This window comes from Bombina bombina, chromosome 1 (genome assembly GCF_027579735.1).
Source record: "Bombina bombina isolate aBomBom1 chromosome 1, aBomBom1.pri, whole genome shotgun sequence".
In the NCBI taxonomy this organism is placed as follows: Eukaryota; Metazoa; Chordata; class Amphibia; order Anura; family Bombinatoridae; genus Bombina; species Bombina bombina.
In genome coordinates, this window is record NC_069499.1 from 41289903 (window position 1) to 41309158 (window position 19256).

Sequence of the window (19256 nt, forward strand, 5' to 3'; positions counted from 1 at the left end):
ACACAATTTTAGCAAAGGATTGCTCCCATTAGCAAAGGATAACTAACCCTGATAGCAGAAAAAAAAAAAAATACAGAAATAAACGGTTTTTTTTTTTTTATCACAGTCAACTACAATCTCACAGCTCTGCTGTGAGTGATTACCTCCCTCAAAACAAGTTTTGAAGACCCCTGAGTTCTGTAGAGATGAACCGGATCATGCAGGGAAGACAATAAACTTCTGACTTAATTTTTTTGATGCGTAGCAAAAGCACCAAAAAAGGTCCCTCCCCCTCACACATAACAGTGAGAGAGATCAGTAAACTGTCATAAATTAAATAAAACGACTGCCAAGTGGAAAAAAATAGTGCCCAAAACATTTTTTCACCCAGTACCTCAGAAAATTAAACGATTTTACATGCCAGCAAAAAACGTTTAACATTAATAAATTGAGTGTTATTAAAAAGCCTGTTGCTAGTCCCTGCAAATTAGGCTAAAGTTTTATGCATACAGTATAATTCCAGTGAAGTGCCATTCCCCAGAATACTGAAGTGTAAAATATACATACATGACAGCCTGATACCAGTTGCTGCTACTGCATTTAAGGCTGAGTTTACATTATATCGGTATGGCAGAATTTTCTCATCAATTCCATTGTCAGAAAATAATAAGCTGCTACATACCTCTTTGCAGATTAATCTGCCCGCTGTCCCCTGATCTGAAGTTTACCTCTCCTCAGATGGCCGAGAAACAGCAATATGATCTTAACTACTCCGGCTAAAATCATAGAAAAACTCAGGTAGATTCTTCTTCAAATTCTACCAGAGAAGGAATAACACACTCCGGTGCTATTATAAAATAACAAACTTTTGATTGAAGGTATGAAACTAAGTATAATCACCACAGTCCTCTCACACATCCTATCTATTCGTTGGGTGCAAGAGAATGACTGGTAATGGCAGTTAGGGGAGGAGCTATATAGCAGCTCTGCTGGGTGAATCCTCTTGCACTTCCTGTTGGGGAGGAGTTAATATCCCATAAGTAATGGATGATCCGTGGACTGGATACACTTAACAAGAGAAATATATATATATATATATATATATATATATATATATATACAATTCTTTTTTTTGTTTTGTTTTTCTTCACGACATGTTAGAAACCTGCAACAATAAACATACATATATATATCCGTCACTGTGCAATAGCAGGTAGTACCTATCTGTCACCGAGCAATAGCAGGTAGTACCTATCTGTCACTGTGCAATAGCAAGTAGTACCTATCTGTCACTGTGCAATAGCAGGAAGTACCTATCTGTCACTGAGCAATAGCAGGAAGTACCTATCTGTCACTTAGCAATAGCAGGTAGTACCTATCTGTCACTGAGCAATAGCAGGTAGTACCTATCTGTCACTGAGCAATAGCAGGTAGTACCTATCTGTCACTGAGCAATAGCAGGTAGTACCTATTTTTCACTGAGCAATAGCAGGTAGTACCTATCTGTCTCTGAGAAATAGCAGGTAGTACCTATCTGTCCCTGAGCAATAGCAGGTAGTACCTATCTGTCCCTGAGCAATAGCAGGTAGTACCTATCTGTCACTGAGCAATAGCAGGTAGTACCTATCTGTCACTGAGCAATAGCAGGTAGTACCTATCTGTCACTGAGCAATAGCAGCTAGTACCTATCTGTCACTGAGCAATAGCAGGTAGTACCTATCTGTCACTGAGCAATAGCAGGTAGTACCCATCTGTCACTAAGCAATAGCAGGTAGTACCTATCTGTCACTGAGCAATAGCAGGTAGTACCCATCTGTCACTAAGCAATAGCAGGTAGTACCTATCTGTCACTGAGCAATAGCAGGTAGTACCTATCTGTCACTGAGCAACAGCAGGTAGTACCTATCTGTCACTGAGCAATAGCAGGTGGTACCTATCTGTCACTGAGCAATAGCAGGTAGTACCTATCTGTCACTGAGGAATAGCAGGTAGTACCCATTTGTCACTGAGCAATAGCAGGTAGTACTTATCTGTCACTGAGCAATAGCAGGTAGTACCTATCTGTCACTGAGCAATAGCAGGTAGTACCTATCTGTCACTGAGCAATAGCAGGTAGTACCTATCTGTCACTGAGCAATAGCAGGTAGTACCTATCTGTCACTGAGCAATAGCAGGTAGTACCTATTTGTCACTGAGCAATAGCAGGTAGTACCTATATGTCACTGAGCAATAGCAGGTAGTACCCATCTGTCACTGAGAGATAGCAGGTAGTACCCATCTGTCACTGAGCGATAGCAGGTAGTACCCATCTGTCACTGAGCGATAGCAGGTAGTACCCATCTGTCACTGAGCGATAGCAGGTAGTACCCATCTGTCACTGAGCGATAGCAGGTAGTAGCTATCTGTCACTGAGCAATAGCAGGTAGTAGCTATCTGTCACTAAGCAATAGCAGGTAGTAGCTATCTGTCACTAAGCAATAGCAGGTAGTAGCTATCTGTCTCTGAGCAATAGCAGGTAGTAGCTATCTGTCACTAAGCAATAGCAGGTAGTTGCTATCTGTCACTGAGCAATAGCAGGAAGTACCTATCTGTCACTGAGCAATAGCAGGTAGTAGCTATCTGTCACTGAGCAATAGCAGGTAGTACCTATCTGTCACTGAGCAATAGCAGGTAGTACCTATCTGTCACTGAGCAATAGCAGGTAGTACCTGTCACTGAGCAATAGCAGGTAGTACCTATCTGTCACTGAGCAATAGCAGGTAGTACCCATCTGTCACTGAGAGATAGCAGGTAGTACCCATCTGTCACTGAGCGATAGCAGGTAGTACCCATCTGTCACTGAGCGATAGCAGGTAGTACCCATCTGTCACTGAGCGATAGCAGGTAGTACCCATCTGTCACTGAGCAATAGCAGGTAGTAGCTATCTGTCACTGAGCAATAGCAGGTAGTAGCTATCTGTCACTGAGCAATAGCAGGTAGTAGCTATCTGTCTCTGAGCAATAGCAGGTAGTACCTATCTGTCACTGAGCAATAGCAGGTAGTACCTATCTGTCACTAAGCAATAGCAGGTAGCTGCTATCTGTCACTGAGCAATAGCAGGAAGTACCTATCTGTCACTGAGCAATAGCAGGTAGTAGCTATCTGTCACTGAGCAATAGCAGGAAGTACCTATCTGTCACTGAGCAATAGCAGGTAGTACCCATCTGTCACTAAGCAATAGCAGGTAGTACCTATCTGTCACTGAGCAATAGCAGGTAGTACCCATCTGTCACTAAGCAATAGCAGGTAGTACCTATCTGTCACTGAGCAATTCTGGTAGTACCCATCTGTCACTGAGCTATAGCAGGTAGTACCTATCTGTCACTGAGCAATAGCAGGTAGTACCTATTTGTCACTGAGCAATAGCAGGTAGTAGCTATCTGTCACTGAGCAATAGCAGGTAGTACCTATCTGTCACTATCTGTCACTGAGCAATAGCAGGTAGTACCTATCTGTCACTGAGCAATAGCAGGTAGTACCTATCTGTCACTGAGCAATAGCAGGTAGTAACTATCTGTCACTGAGCAATAGCAGGTAGTAACTATCTGTCACTGAGCAATAGCAGGTAGTAACTATCTGTCACTGAGCAATAGCAGGTAGTACCTATCTGTCACTGAGCAATAGCAGGTAGTACCTATCTGTCACTGAGCAATAGCAGGTATTACCTATCTGTCACTGAGCAATAGCAGGTAGTAGCTATCTGTCACTAAGCAATAGCAGGTAGTACCTATCTGTCACTGAGCAATAGCAGGAAGTACCTATCTGTCACTGAGCAATAGCAGGAAGTACCTATCTGTCACTGAGCAATAGCAGGAAGTACCTATCTGTCACTGAGCAATAGCAGGTAGTACCTATCTGTCACTGAGCAATAGCAGGTAGTACCTATCTGTCTCTGAGCAATAGCAGGTAGTACCTATCTGTCTCTGAGCAATAGCAGGTAGTACCTATCTGTCTCTGAGCAATAGCAGGTAGTACCTATCTGTCACTGAGCAATAGCAGGTATAACCTATCTGTCACTGAGCAATAGCAGGTAGTACCTATCTGTCACTGAGCAATAGCAGGTATAACCTATCTGTCACTGAGCAATAGCAGGTAGTACCTATCTGTCACTGAGCAATAGCAGGTAGTACCTATCTGTCACTGAGCTATAGCAGGTAGTACCTATCTGTCACTGAGCAATAGCAGGTAGTACCCATCTGTCACTGAGCTATAGCAGGTAGTACCTATCTGTCACTGAGCAATAGCAGGTAGTACCTATCTGTCACTGAGCAATAGCAGGTAGTACCTATCTGTCACTGAGGAATAGCAGGTAGTACCTATTTGTCACTTAGTAATAGCAGGTAGTACCCATCTGTCACTGTGCAATAGCAGGTAGTACCTATCTGTCACTGAGCAATAGCAGGTAGTACCTATCTGTCACTGAGCAATAGCAAGGAGTACCTATTTGTCTCTGAGCAATAGCAGGTAGTACTTATAAACTCTTAGCTACCAAAAAGGACTGAAACGTATTGCTATACAATGCACAGTAATCCTTTCTGGCATCAAGGGGTTAAATCTATACACTGTAATTTAAACAAGAGTTTGTACACTGCAAATCACCAGGGCGGATATATTATTAGTTTCTAGAAGACTGTTTAATATGACAATAGAACTGTGTCCTTTTCATATCACTTAGCAGTCACACATCAGGCTTCTGTACAGACCATCTGGATGCCTCATGTACCGTGGTGCTTATTTTCAGACAGCCGTCCTAATCTGCGTGAATAATTCTTATGAGTAATTCATATCCTGGATAATTATATACAAGTGCTTTATATGGATAACGTATATTATTAACCCATTTAAGTTGGGGAGATGTGATTTGGCTGTAACAACCAGTAAAAAGGAATTTCATAACTTTAATGCAAATCGCAGTAGCAGAATTAACCAACGAGATGAAATCGCACTTGGAAGACAGGAAGCATCTAATGCTTGCATCCCCTGTAGTATTCCTGCATATCACACAGATGGAATAGTCTAGTAGTCTTGAACACTATATAACATTGTTGCAAAGGATTACAAGAGAAATAGGTTCATTTTGACAAGAAATGATAAGAAAATAATATTTGAAGGTTTATTTTTTTAAATGGCATGCTCTACCTCAGTTAAGACTAAGTTCCATGTTTCTTTAAGATCTCCGGCCATATTAGGACAAAATGACAAATGAACATGTTTCAGGTTCCTAGTAATAGAAGAAAACACCTTGGGTAGAAAACCAAGTACTGCGTATAAAACCGCCTTAAGCTGGTGAAAATCCAGGAGGTCTAAAGGGTAAAGCACTAAGCTTGGAGATGTGCCATGCTTATGATGTGACCACCAGGAAGGTTTATTCAAAGATGTCCAGTTTACAATCATTAAAGTCCAGCAGTTACACAGCCCACAAATCACAGCCAAGCTCTGCCAGGGAGCTGCAATATTTATTGCTACTGGACAAGATTTTATCTATAGAAATTCTAGCTCTTTGCAGGGGTTAAACAAAAATTATCAAGGATCAGTAACACACAAATAATGTGCTGTACGAAATGAGAGCATGCACATTATTGTATTAGGGTGTCCAATAACCCTCAAAACGGAGGCGAGAGCAAATGCAGGCTTAAATATGATACAAACAATAGCAATGAAATGTGAATGGGGGGGGGGGATTTTGAGTTCTGGCTGACAGTGAAGATGAGGTCTTCTCACACACTATCACTGAGTCTCTTCTCACACACTATCACTGAGTCTCTTTTCACACACTATCACTGAGTCTCTTCTCACACACTATCACTGAGTCTCTTCTCACACACTATCACTGAGTCTTCTCACACACTATCACTAAGAGTCTTCTCACACACTATCACTGAGAGTCTTCTCACACACTATCACTGAGAGTCTTCTCACACACTATCACTGAGAGTCTTCTCACACACTATCACTGAGAGTCTTCTCACACACTATCACTGAGAGTCTTCTCACACACTATCACTGAGTCTTCTCACACACTATCACTGAGTCTTCTCACACACTATCACTGAGTCTTCTCACACACTATCACTGAGAGTCTTCTCACACACTATCACTGAGTCTTCTCACACACTATCACTGAGTCTTCTCACACACTATCACTGAGTCTTCTCACACACTATCACTGAGTCTTCTTAACAAACACAGCTGTTAAACAGTGATGGGTTTTTCACAACTATACAAGCCAGTGGATACAAAGTGTAAGAGAAGTCTGACTAATGGAGTACATTCGGCATTGGGTTCATTTAACGCACACTCATGATTTGGGAATAGTGAGGTGTCAGCTGAGAAGGTACGGACATCTGAACAGCATAAAGAAGCAGACCTATGTGTATAAGCGCTGTGAAGTGTTGGTTTATACATCTTCATAGTTGTGGAAAGTCCTGGTAAGGATGCCAGCGCTTACAAAAAAAAAGCTCCATAGTTGTTTACTTTACAATTAACCGTTTAACTGAAAAGAAACACAACAATGTATCTCCTCCTCTCTTGTTACCTCCTCACATTCCCGTTTACAAGATTTCTCAAGACTGGCTCCCATCTTATGGAACTCTCTGCCTTGTTCCACAAGAATCTCCCCTAGTTTTAAAAGCTCCAAGTGCTCCCTGAAGACTCTACTATTCAGGGACGCTTACAACCTACACTAACCTTCCTATCTCCACTGCTATCCCCTTAAACCCCATAGCATGTAAGTCTATGAGCCCAGCTGTTTGTAGTTCACCTTCATAAGAGCCGACTACAACAGTGCAACTCTCGGCAGCGCCCTCTCTCCCCATTTGATCCCTGTAATTGTTTTTTATATGCCACCTATGTTTATAGCGCTGCGGAACGTGTTGGCACTCTACAGATACCTGATGATAATAATAATAACAATGTACTGTACTTGAGTTTGCAAAATACATTGGTTTTCAAATTATGCAGAAACTTTTTGTTCTCCTGTTTTCTAGGAGGAGTTATTAAACCGTGAGAATTTCAGTAAAATGTTTTGGATGTAAAACACGTTTGATAACCCTTACAAAAGGCATTGCTAAAGCGGTTGGGCTCTTCCTTACCTGTGAGGCACTGTACGCAGGGGCTGGCGCATGAGCTGAGCCTTTAAAGTGTGGGGAGTGAGATGCTTCAGGCTGGCTGTCTAGTTCACCGATGCTCATTGGACCTGGGCTAATGTCATCTTCCTCATGATTTGTCTCTGCAAGAGATAGAGTCTAGAATGTACAAATTGGAAGAAAGCACATTTTGGTAATGGTGATTGGATGCAAGGCTTGAGGTGCACAGTCTTTAGTGATAAATAAATATAACATTGTACTGGGCCCTTTAGCGTTCAAAGAGTTAAGCAATCTGAAATCAATGATTTTATGATGTAGATATAAATAATATTTATTATGATCATTCACCTGGTATTGTAGTGCACTGTCCAGGAGATGACAAAGCTCTGCCCTGATGACCAGTGGCTTGGCCCAGAAACCCTGAGTGTCCAACCAGGACTTTTTCTGCTGCTGTGGTAAGACGAGGCCTCTGGCCTTCACTGAGCTCTCCCACGCTGTTGTCTTCCTCAGAGATCTACAGAGCAGTAGATAATGCAGAGAATACAGATTACACATGATCACATTAATGAAACATACATACAATAGTAACATACATTGTAACATACACAGTAACATAGTAGATGAGGTTGAAAGAAGACAGAAGTCCATTGAGTTCAACCTATACAGATTTTTTTGTGGCCTTTCTCTGAAATTTTTCTAATTCTGCAATATTCTTTTTTTCACCAAATGGTGAGAGTCCACAAGTCTTCACATGTAGGAATATTCCCCTCTTGACCACTAGGAGGAAGCAAAAGACACCGCAACACAAAAGAGCCTTAAATCCCTCTCACTTCCCATGATCCTCAGTCATTTTCTTTTGCCTCCTTGATGAGTTGTGAGGTAGAAGTGAAGTGCAAGATATATTCAACGTTTGAAAGGAGATCCTCTAACCTATATAAGGCCCGAGTCATCCTCACAGTAACCTGTTGCTCAGAAAGGCAGACAAGGAGTTATCAGCCGGGCAATGAAAGGTATTTTCCCAGTGAAGAAATGTTGCAGGTCTTCCAGGTGAAATGGGGAATTTTCTGTAATTTTCCTGGTCTACAATGAGCTGCTCCTTGTGGATCCACAGCCTTCCCCATGTGAAATGAGGACCTGTCCACCAATCACTTGGGTTAAGATTCCATTACTGATTTAGATCCTTAGCATTTTGGTCACACGGCTTAGGATGGGCTCGTCTACTTGAAGCAAGCTGCTGTAGCGGAGGTAAGTAGAGTGGACAGTGGTGCTGAGAAGTACATTCACGTTCATAGCCCACCGCCTGTTAATATGAACATGTTCACATGCTTTACATAGTCTAGGGGCATATACTTATACACCATACAGCTTATGCTAGCAGTTTATAGCACTTTTGGGCACATTTTGGTTTCTGTTTATTTAAAATTAGTGTGGTCGACTTAGCGTGGTTAGAAGTTGCTTCTATACTACTTACATTATATTTTACTTAACTTGTGCTAAATTTCTGCTGGTTATCTTCGGGTTTTTAGCTATAGCGCTTACCGGTAGCTCAGGCACAATATGGGTTAACCGTTTTGGATCTCTTTTTAACGCGTCTATTTCTGTGTTATAATCCTTTCCTATCCCTGTGTTGCTGTAACGTTATCAGCGTGTAGGAAGGTTCTCAGGACCAGTAGAGATGGTAAGACACTGTGATTCTGAGAGCCTGAAATTTGGGGTACAATTATATTTAACCCTTTATGTTCTGTGTTATTTGCTGTTTTTGTTTAAATATTTTCATTAGTTTTTAAAAGTTTACAATAAAAAATAAAAAAATGGAGTCAAACAATGTAAATATAATTTCAGGAATTACAAGTTACATTTGGCAGTTACACAGCTCATCTTTCAGAATTTCTCCCTTAAAACATCATGCCAAATCTCCTTTTAGAGGAGGGTTTATATTTGGAGCCGGTATCATTAACCTAAATCTTCAGTATTTATTATCACGAGAGCCCACATAATGATTTCCTGTCTTCTAACATTAATCAATAACGGGTGTAACAGTAAAACTACTTGTACAAAAAGAAGAGAAAATAAAACATACTAATGCTGTCCAATGTCAATCTTTCATCATTACCCACCTTTATCAATAAATATTCCATTCTGTTTTTTCCATCGCCATATAAATTCCCGCCTCTCTTGCTTGTAAGCCTTTTTTTACGGTGTTACAGTTTTTTCAGCACTTATTTACACACTACTTATGTTTTTTATTATTTTTTTTTACCTTTTGAGTGTTAGTCAGTTTTACATTATGCCTTTTCTTCCTTTCAGGGTTATCTATTTGTGTGCTTTATACTGCTTATTTGTTTCTGTTTATCTCTGACACTTAAAGGGACAGTCTACCATAGAATTGTTATTGTTTTAAAAGATAGATAATCCCTTTATTACTCATTCCCCAGTTTTGCATAACCAACACAGTTATATTAATGTACTTTTTACCTCTGTGATTACCTTGTATCTAGGAACCTTCTTCCAGCCCCCTGATCACATGACTGTGACTGTTTATTATCTATTGTCTTAAATTTAGCATTGTGTTGTGCTAGATCTTAAATAACCCCCTGTGCCTGAACACTGTGTTATCTATATGGCCCACGTATACTTTCTGTCTCTTTGTGTTGAAAAGAGATTTAAAAAGCATGTGATAAGAGGCAGCCCTCAAAGGCTTAGAAATTAGCATATGAGCCTACCTAGGTTTAGTTTAAACTAAGAATACCAAGAGAAAAAAGCAAATTTGATGATAAAAGTAAATTGGAAAGTCAATTAAAATTAAAAGTCCTATCTGAATAATTAAAGTTTAATTTATACTTGAATGTCCCTTTAAAGGGACATGATACCCAAATGTTGAAGCACTTAAAAGTGATGGAGAATGGCTGTAAAAACATAATATATGTTTACCAGATAAATTCCTTTCCTTCCTGGCAGGGAGAGTCCACAACTTCATTCCTTACTGTTGGGAAATACACCTGGCCACCAGGAGGAGGCAAAGACACCCCAGCAAAAGGCTTAAATATCCCTCCCACTTCCCCTATCCCCCAGTTATTCTGCAAAGGGAACAAAGAAAAGTAGGAGACACATTGAGAAGGGTCTAGCTGCAGACAGGAAACATGTGACCTCCACTCAAAGCTTTTTTTTTTTAAATAAACTTTAATGTTTTGTTTTTTTTAAATCAACTTTAATGTATCAAACAACCTATAGACAATCATTCTGAAAATGAAACATTTTGCAGCTTTCTTGTTCTTCTTAATGTGCACTCACAGTTGTTACCTTATAAATAACAATCAGCATAAACCACTGTAAGTGAACATTAAGAAGAACAAGAAAGCTACAAAATGTTTCGTTTTCAGAATGATTGTCTATAGGTTGTTTGTTGCATTAAAGTTGATTAAAAAAAAAAAAAAAAAAGCTTTGAGCGGAGGTCACGTTTCCTGTCTAGAGTCAGTGGAGGTCACATGTTTCCTGTCTAGAGTGGAGCTCCAGTCTGCAGCTAGACTACTTTGGAAACATCAAGGTATAAAGGTGCCAGAAGAAATAATATAAAAAGGGAGTTGCCCAACAAAAATAAATTACGGACGGAGTCGTGGACTCTCCCTGCAGGAAGGAAAGGAATTTATCTGGTAAGCATAAATTATGTTTTCCTTCCATAAGGCAGGAAGAGCCCACAACTTCATTCCTTACTGTTGGGAAAACTATACCCAAGCTCTAGAGGACACTGAAAGAATACCGTGAGGGAACAAAAAAGAGGCGGTCCCTATTCTGAGGGCACCACAGCCTGCAAAACTTTTCTCCCGAAAGCTGCTTCAGCCAAAGCAAACACATCAAACTTGTAAAATTAAGAAAAAAAGTGTGTAAGGAGGACTAGGTAGCCGCCTTACAAATCTAATCCATAGAGGCTTTGTTCTTAAAAGTCCAGGAGGAAGCCACTGCTCTAATGGAATGAGCCATAATCCTCTCGTCCCGCTGTCTCATAAGCTAAGCGAATGACACTCCTCAACCTAAGTAGCCTTCTGCCCCTTATGCTTCCCCGAATAGATGACAAACAAAGAGGAAAATTTGTCTGAATTTCTTAGTAGCCTGAAGATAGAACTTCAAGGCACGAACCACATCTAGATTGTGAAGCAAGCGTTCCTTCGCTGAAGGAGGATTAAGACACAAAGAAGGAACAACAATTTCTTGATTAATGTTACGATCCCAAACCACCTTAGGGAGGAACCCTAATTTAGTACGTAAAACCGCCTTATCAGCATGGAAAACAAGATAAGGGGGTCACATTGCAAAGCAGAAATCTCAGAAACTCTGCAAGGCAATAGCCAACAAAAAAATAACAAGAACCTTCCAAGATAACAATTTAATGTCAACAGTATGCATAGGCTCAAACAGAGCCTGCTGAAAAACACTAAGAACAAGTTTGAGGCTCCAAGGAAGAGCCCCATTTCAAAACACAGGTCTGATCCTAGTCAGAGCCTTAACAAAGGACTGCACATTTGGAAGCTCTGCCAATCTGTTGTGCAGTAACAACGACAGGGCCGATATCTGTCCCTTCAGGGAACTAGCAGATAGACCCTTCTCCAGTACAATACTGGAAAAGGATACAATTCTGTCAACCTAAACCTTATCCCAGGAAAAGCCACGCTCTTCACACCAGTACAAGTAAGTCCTCCACACTTTATAGTAGATACAACGAGTAACTGGCTTACGAGCTTGAACCAGTGTTGATAACACTCTCAGAAAACCCTCTCTTGGCTAAGACTAAGCGTTCAATCTCCATGCAGTCATCCTCAGAAAATCTAGATTTTGATGAACGAAGGGACCCTGTAACAGCAGCTCTCTGCAACAAGGTAACCTCCACTGAGGAGATGAGGACATCCCACCAGATCCGCAAACCACATTCTTTGCGGCCATGATGGAGCAATCAGAATCACTGATGCTCGCTTCTGCTTAATGCAAGCCACCACACAAGGGAGAAGCGGTAATGGAGGAAAAAGATATATGAGTCTGAACCTCCATGGTACTGATAGGGCATCTATCAGTTCCGCTTGAGGATCCCTCAACCTCGACCCGTGCCTGGGTAGCTTGGTATTGAGGCGGGATGCCATGAAATCTATCTCCGGCGTCCCCCACTCGCTGCATATCTCTGCAAACACCTCGGGATGGAGAGACCATTCTCCTGGTTGAAAGGATTGCCTGCTGAGGAAGTCCGCTTCCCAGTTGTCCACACCCGGTATGTAGATGGCTGACAGTGTACATCTGTGAGTCTCCCACTCTAGTATCTGAGATACTTCTCTCATCACCAAGGGACTTCTCGTTCCCCCTGATGGTTGATGTAGGCAACCAAGGTTATATTGTCTGATTGTAATCTGATAAACTGGGACGAACCCAGAAGGGGCCAAGCCTTCAAGGCATTGAAGATTGTCCGGAGTTCCAATATATTGACCTCAGAAAAGTTTCCATTTTCTTGTCCATAGGCTCTCTAAAAGAAGAACTATCCTCCAGAGGGATAGTAGTACGCTTAGCCAGCGTAGAAATAGCACCATCCACCTTAGGAATGGAGCCCCATAAATAGGCTGAACATTCGTCCCGTTTTTAAAGGGACAGTACCGTTATTTTATGTTTTTTCCCCCGTCCCGTTGTTTCATTAATAATATTCATTTTGTCCCGTTTTGAGGGTTATCAGACCATGCGGTCAGCGCAAGTGTAATTTTTTAGCACACACACCACTTACTAAACATTTTTAAACTCCCCACCGGCGGGGAGGGCAGTTTTTTTTTTAACTGCAGGGTTAGGGTTGGATGGCCGTGCCCACATGATCCACAGCACCGCGTCTATGCTGCCCGTGCTCAAAATTAGGGGCGTGATCATTGAAAGCAAGTGACAGCAGGTCAGTACTCAGTTGTGAGCTGTCAGACTGAGCTGAGGAGAGAGACTGGTCATGAGAGGGAAGTTAGAACTACTAGCTAGTGCCTAGTAAGGACAGGAGTCGGACTAGATCTGTCATCATCTGATGTGATGATCATCTGCCTCTGCCATCATCCAAATTAGCGGCTGACCATCACCAAAGAGATAATTCTTTCCATCTTCTTGTGTCACAGTGCGAACATACAAACATAGTGATCAAGTAGATCAATCGTCTAAGTTCTGCAAGAATTGTGCACTTCCAAGGTAAGACCAGTGTCTGTGCCTGTCAATCCATTTAATTGTCATTAATTATGCTTATTATTATGCTGTTGCAGTGCTGGTTGTACAGACGTTATAAATAACGGTTATTATCAAGTAACTATTTCCATATTTTTATCAGTTCTTCCACCATGTAACAATGATTTTGGGCAACTCAGCTAAAAAAATCTACAATTACTAATCCAGATCTTTAAACCAAATGCCTGTTCAGAGGCTACACTTTTACCATTTAAAATCAGTTAATACGGGGAAATTTGCCTTGACAACATAGAGGATAATTTAAATTTTGGAAGCATTCAGGCCCATTTATCAAGCTCCGTACGGAGACCGCTGCTCAATAACCCTGTCCGCCTGCTCTGAGCAGGCAGACAGCAATCGCCGGAAATCTACCTGATCAAATACAATCAGGTTGATTGACACCTCCCTGCTGGCGGCTGATTGGCCGTGAGTCAGCAGGGGGCGGCGTTGCACCAGCAGCTCTTGTGAGCTGCTGGTGCAATGTTAAATGCGGAGAGCGTATTGCTCTCCGCATTTAGTGAGGTCTTGCGGACCTGATCCGCAGTGTCGGATGAGGTCCGCAAGACCTTTGATAAATTGGGGCCATTGAATTAAGGGCATGTGATTAAGAAAAATACACACGTCACATTCCCAATTTAGATCATGGGAACATTGTGAAAACACTGTGGATTGGTATTTAGATGTTATAGCTCTATGTCTACCTAAAAATTTTGTATGAGTTCTTCTGTAACTGAAGGATAATTGTTGGCTCAATAGTTTATATTCATGTCATAAAAGTTAACTTTTGTTAAAATCTTACTTTTTTTCCTATGAATAAAGAATATTAACCCCGTCCCGTTTTTGACATCTCAATGTTCCGTTTTTGTCTCAAGGAAATATGATCAGCCTACCCATAAATCTAAATTAGAGTCAGGGACCAGGAATACATTTTTAAAAGCAGACAAGGGGGAAAAATAAGTTCCTATTCTTTTCCATTCATTACTAATAATGTTCGCCATCTTAACTAGCACAGGAAAAGTCAGAGGGACTTTCCTGTCATCATATACCCTGTCTAATTTAGGAATCTTAGATTTCTCAGGGAGTTTAGCCTCTGGAACCTCTAGCGTAAACAGAACCTCCTCACAATATAAACAGGAATTATAATTCAGTACAGAAGGAGCTGAACCTTCTAATGTAGTATTAGAGTCCTTCATAGCTAAGATATATCCACAGAAGGACAGACAAAAAAGAACGCTTTTATTCAAACAACGGCACCTTTATAATCCCAATGGCTGGGGCACTCACCACCTCCTAGACCCAGACAGCTAACAGTGAAAACGCTCTCCTTAGGAGTGATGTCCGCAGCAGGATCGCAGGAAAATGAAAAGACCGCACCGGTCACATGGTGCGTAGGACAGGACTTCCCCTGCTATGAAAAAGGTGCTAAGCTATTATGAGCTGCGCAACACTCAAAAACAAAAGTAAAACCTGTTTGTTCCAAGCCAAAAGCACACAGTCTTCTGACACTTCTCTGCCACCTCCTATAGTGACAAAAGGCAAAGAATCACAGGGGGATAAGGGAAGTGGGAGGGATATTTAAGCCTTGGATGGGGTGTCTTTGCCTCCTCCTGGTGGCCAGGTATTGAATTTCCCAACAGTAAGTAATGAAGTCGTGGACTCTCCCTTCCTTATGGAAGGAAAAGCTGACTAGGAAATATCACCTGAACATCTCTATTTAAAAAAGGAAGATATTTACCTCAAAAGTATTGACACCCCACCGTAAGGAGACTTTAAGTAGCCAATCAGAATGCTAGTCCCAGGACTTGCAAGGGAGTATGCACCTGGCATGTGCAGGCACAGTCATGTTATTTTCCTATTCAGGCTAAGGAAGTTTACAATGAAATCTCATGAGATTTCAGTTTCATCTTATGAAATTGCAGCAAAACAAGACCTCAGCACTGATGATGCTGATTGGCAATTGTTTTTTGGGGGTTTTAAGTTTACAGATGGACAACAGCTGAAGAAACATAATTTATGCTTACCTGATAAATTCCTTTCTCCTGTAGTGTAGTCAGTCCACGGGTCATCCATTACTTATGGGATTATATCTCCTCCCTAACAGGAAGTGCAAGAGGATCACCCAAGCAGAGCTGCTATATAGCTCCTCCCCTCTACGTCATACCCAGTCATTCGACCGAAACCAAACGAGAAAGGAGAAACTATAGGGTGCAGTGGTGACTGGAGTTTAATTTAAAATTTAGACCTGCCGTAAAAACAGGGCGGGCCGTGGACTGACTACACTACAGGAGAAAGGAATTTATCAGGTAAGCATAAATTATGTTTTCTCCTGTTAAGTGTAGTCAGTCCACGGGTCATCCATTACTTATGGGATACCAATACCAAAGCTAAAAGTACACGGATGACGGGAGGGACAGGCAGGATCTTTACACGGAAGGAACCACTGCCTGTAGAACCTTTCTCCCAAAAACAGCCTCCGAAGAAGCAAAAGTGTCAAATTTGTAAAATTTTGAAAAAGTGTGAAGTGAAGACCAAGTTGCAGCCTTGCAAATCTGTTCAACAGAGGCCTCATTCTTAAAGGCCCAAGTGGAAGCCACAGCTCTAGTAGAATGAGTTGTAATCCTTTCAGGAGGCTGCTGTCCAGCAGTCTCATAGGCTAAACGTATTATGCTACGAAGCCAAAAAGAGAGAGAGGTAGCCGAAGCTTTTTGACCTCTCCTCTGTCCAGAATAAACGACAAACAGGGAAGAAGTTTGACGAAAATCCTTGGTTGCCTGCAAATAAAATTTCAGGGCAAGGACAACGTCCAGATTGTGCAGAAGTCGTTCCTTCTTTGAAGAAGGGTTAGGGCACAATGATGGAACAACAATCTCTTGATTGATATTCTTGTTAGTGACTACCTTAGGTAAGAACCCAGGTTTAGTACGCAGAACTACCTTGTCTGAATGAAAAATCAGATAAGGAGAATCACAATGTAAGGCCGATAACTCAGAGACTCTTCGAGCCGAGGAAATAGCCATTAAAAACAGAACTTTCCAAGATAACAGCTTGATATCAATTGAATGAAGGGGTTCAAACGGAACACCTTGCAAAACGTTAAGAACTAAGTTTAAGCTCCACGGCGGAGCAACAGTCTTAAACACAGGCTTAATCCTAGCCAAAGCCTGACAAAAAGCCTGAACGTCTGGCACGTCTGCCAGACGTTTGTGTAAAAGGATAGACAGAGCTGAGATCTGTCCCTTTAACGAACTAGCAGATAAGCCCTTTTCTAAACCTTCTTGTAGAAAAGACAATATCCTCGGAATCCTAACCTTACTCCATGAGTAACTCTTGGATTCGCACCAATATAAGTATTTACGCCATATTTTATGGTAAATTTTCCTGGTAACAGGTTTCCTAGCCTGTATTAAGGTATCAATCACTGACTCCGAGAATCCCCGCTTTGATAGGATCAAGCGTTCAATCTCCATGCAGTCAGCCTCAGAGAAATTAGATTTGGATGTTTGAAAGGACCCTGAATCAGAAGGTCCTGTCTCAGAGGCAGAGACCATGGTGGACAGGACGACATGTCCACTAGATCTGCATACCAGGTCCTGCGTGGCCACGCAGGCGCTATTAGAATCATCGATGCTCTCTCCTGTTTGATCCTGGCAATCAATCGAGGAAGCATCGGGAAGGGTGGAAACACATAAGCCATGTTGAAAACCCAAGGTGCTGTCAGAGCATCTATCAGTACCGCTCCCGGGTCCCTGGACCTGGAACCGTAACAAGGAAGCTTGGCGTTCTGGCGAGACGCCATGAGATCCAGATCTGGTTTGCCCCAATGATGAAGCAGTTGGGCAAACACCTCCGGATGAAGTTCCCACTCCCCCGGATGAAAAGTCTGGCGACTTAGGAAATCCGCCTCCCAGTTCTCCACGCCTGGGATGTGGATCGCTGACAGGTGGCAAGAGTGAGACTCTGCCCAGCGAATTATCTTTGAGACTTCCATCATCGCTAGGGAACTCCTTGTCCCTCCCTGATGGTTGATGTAAGCCACAGTCGTGATGTTGTCCGACTGAAACCTGATGAACCTCAGAGTTGCTAACTGAGGCCAAGCCAGAAGAGCATTGAAAACTGCTCTTAATTCCAGAATGTTTATTGGAAGGAGTCTCTCCTCCTGAGTCCATGATCCCTGAGCCTTCAGGGAATTCCAGACAGCGCCCCAACCTAGCAGGCTGGCGTCTGTTGTTACAATCGTCCAATCTGGCCTGCTGAAGGGCATCCCCCTGGACAGATGTGGCCGAGAAAGCCACCATAGAAGAGAATCTCTGGTCTCTTGATCCAGATTTAGCATAGGGGACAAATCTGAGTAATCCCCATTCCACTGACTTAGCATGCACAATTGCAGCGGTCTGAGATGCAGGCGTGCAAAAGGTACTATGTCCATTGCCGCTACCATTAAGCCGATTACCTCCATGCATTGAGCCACTGACGGGTGTTGAATGGAATGAAGGACACGGCAAGCATTTAGAAGTTTTGATAACCTGTCCTCTGTCAGGTAAATTTCCATTTCTACAGAATCTATAAGAGTCCCTAAGAAGGGAACTCTTGTGAGTGGCAATAGAGAACTCTTTTCTACGTTCACCTTCCACCCATGCGACCTTAGAAATGCCAGAACTAACTCTGTATGAGACTTGGCAGTTTGGAAACTTGACGCTTGTATCAGAATGTCGTCTAGGTACGGAGCTACCGCTATTCCTCGCGGTCTTAGTACCGCCAGAAGAGAGCCCAGAACCTTTGTAAAGATTCTTGGAGCTGTAGCTAACCTGAAGGGAAGAGCTACAAACTGGTAATGCCTGTTTAGGAAGGCAAACCTTAGATACCGGTAATGATCCTTGTGAATCGGTATGTGAAGGTAGGCATCCTTTAAATCCACTGTGGTCATGTACTGACCCTCTTGGATCATAGGTAAGATGGTCCGAATAGTTTCCATTTTGAACGATGGAACTCTTAGGAATTTGTTTAGGATCTTTAAGTCCAAGATTGGTCTGAAGGTTCCCTCTTTTTTGGGAACCACAAACAGATTTGAGTAAAACCCTTGTCCGTGTTCCGACCGCGGAACTGGGTGGATCACTCCCATTAGTAAAAGGTCTTGTACACAGTGTAGAAACGCCTCTTTCTTTATCTGGTTTGCTGACAACCTTGAAAGATGAAATCTCCCTTTTGGAGGAGAAGCTTTGAAGTCCAGAAGATATCCCTGAGATATGATCTCTAACGCCCAGGGATCCTGGACATCTCTTGCCCAAGCCTGGGCGAAGAGAGAAAGTCTGCCCCCCACTAGATCCGTTTCCGGATCGGGGGCCCTCACTTCATGCTGTCTTAGGGGCAGCAGCAGGTTTTCTGGCCTGCTTGCCCTTGTTCCAGGACTGGTTAGGTTTCCAGCCCTGTCTGTAGCGAGCAACAGTTCCTTCCTGTCTTGGAGCGGAGGAAGTTGATGCTGCTCCTGCCTTGAAGTTACGAAAGGCACGAAAATTAGACTGTTTAGCCCTTGGTTTGGCCCTGTCTTGAGGCAGGGCATGGCCCTTACCTCCAGTAATGTCAGCGATAATTTCTTTCAATCCGGGCCCGAATAATGTCTGCCCTTTGAAAGGAATGTTAAGCAATTTAGATTTAGAAGTCACATCGGCTGACCAGGATTTAAGCCACAGCGCTCTACGCGCTTGAATGGCGAATCCGGAGTTCTTAGCCGTAAGTTTAGTTAAGTGTACTACGGCATCAGAAATAAATGAATTAGCTAGCTTAAGGACTTTAAGCTTGTCTATAATCTCATCCAATGGAGCTGTGCTAAGGGTCTCTTCCAGAGACTCAAACCAGAATGCCGCCGCAGCCGTGACAGGCGCAATGCATGCAAGGGGTTGTAATATAAAACCTTGCTGAACAAACATTTT

General features: G+C 42.3%; 1 protein-coding gene across 1 annotated transcript in view; it reads right to left on the reverse strand.

Annotated features, from left to right (window-relative positions):
* KIAA0586 (KIAA0586 ortholog) overlaps positions 1–19256 on the reverse strand; it is a 307808-nt gene that overhangs the window by 11039 nt on the left and 277513 nt on the right. Inside the window, exons 28-29 of the mRNA XM_053705342.1 lie at positions 7453–7618; positions 7111–7247 (exon numbers count right to left, since the gene is read on the reverse strand). Coding sequence (XP_053561317.1) covers positions 7111–7247; positions 7453–7618 — 303 coding nt within the window. The remainder of the gene's footprint in view (positions 1–7110; positions 7248–7452; positions 7619–19256) is intronic.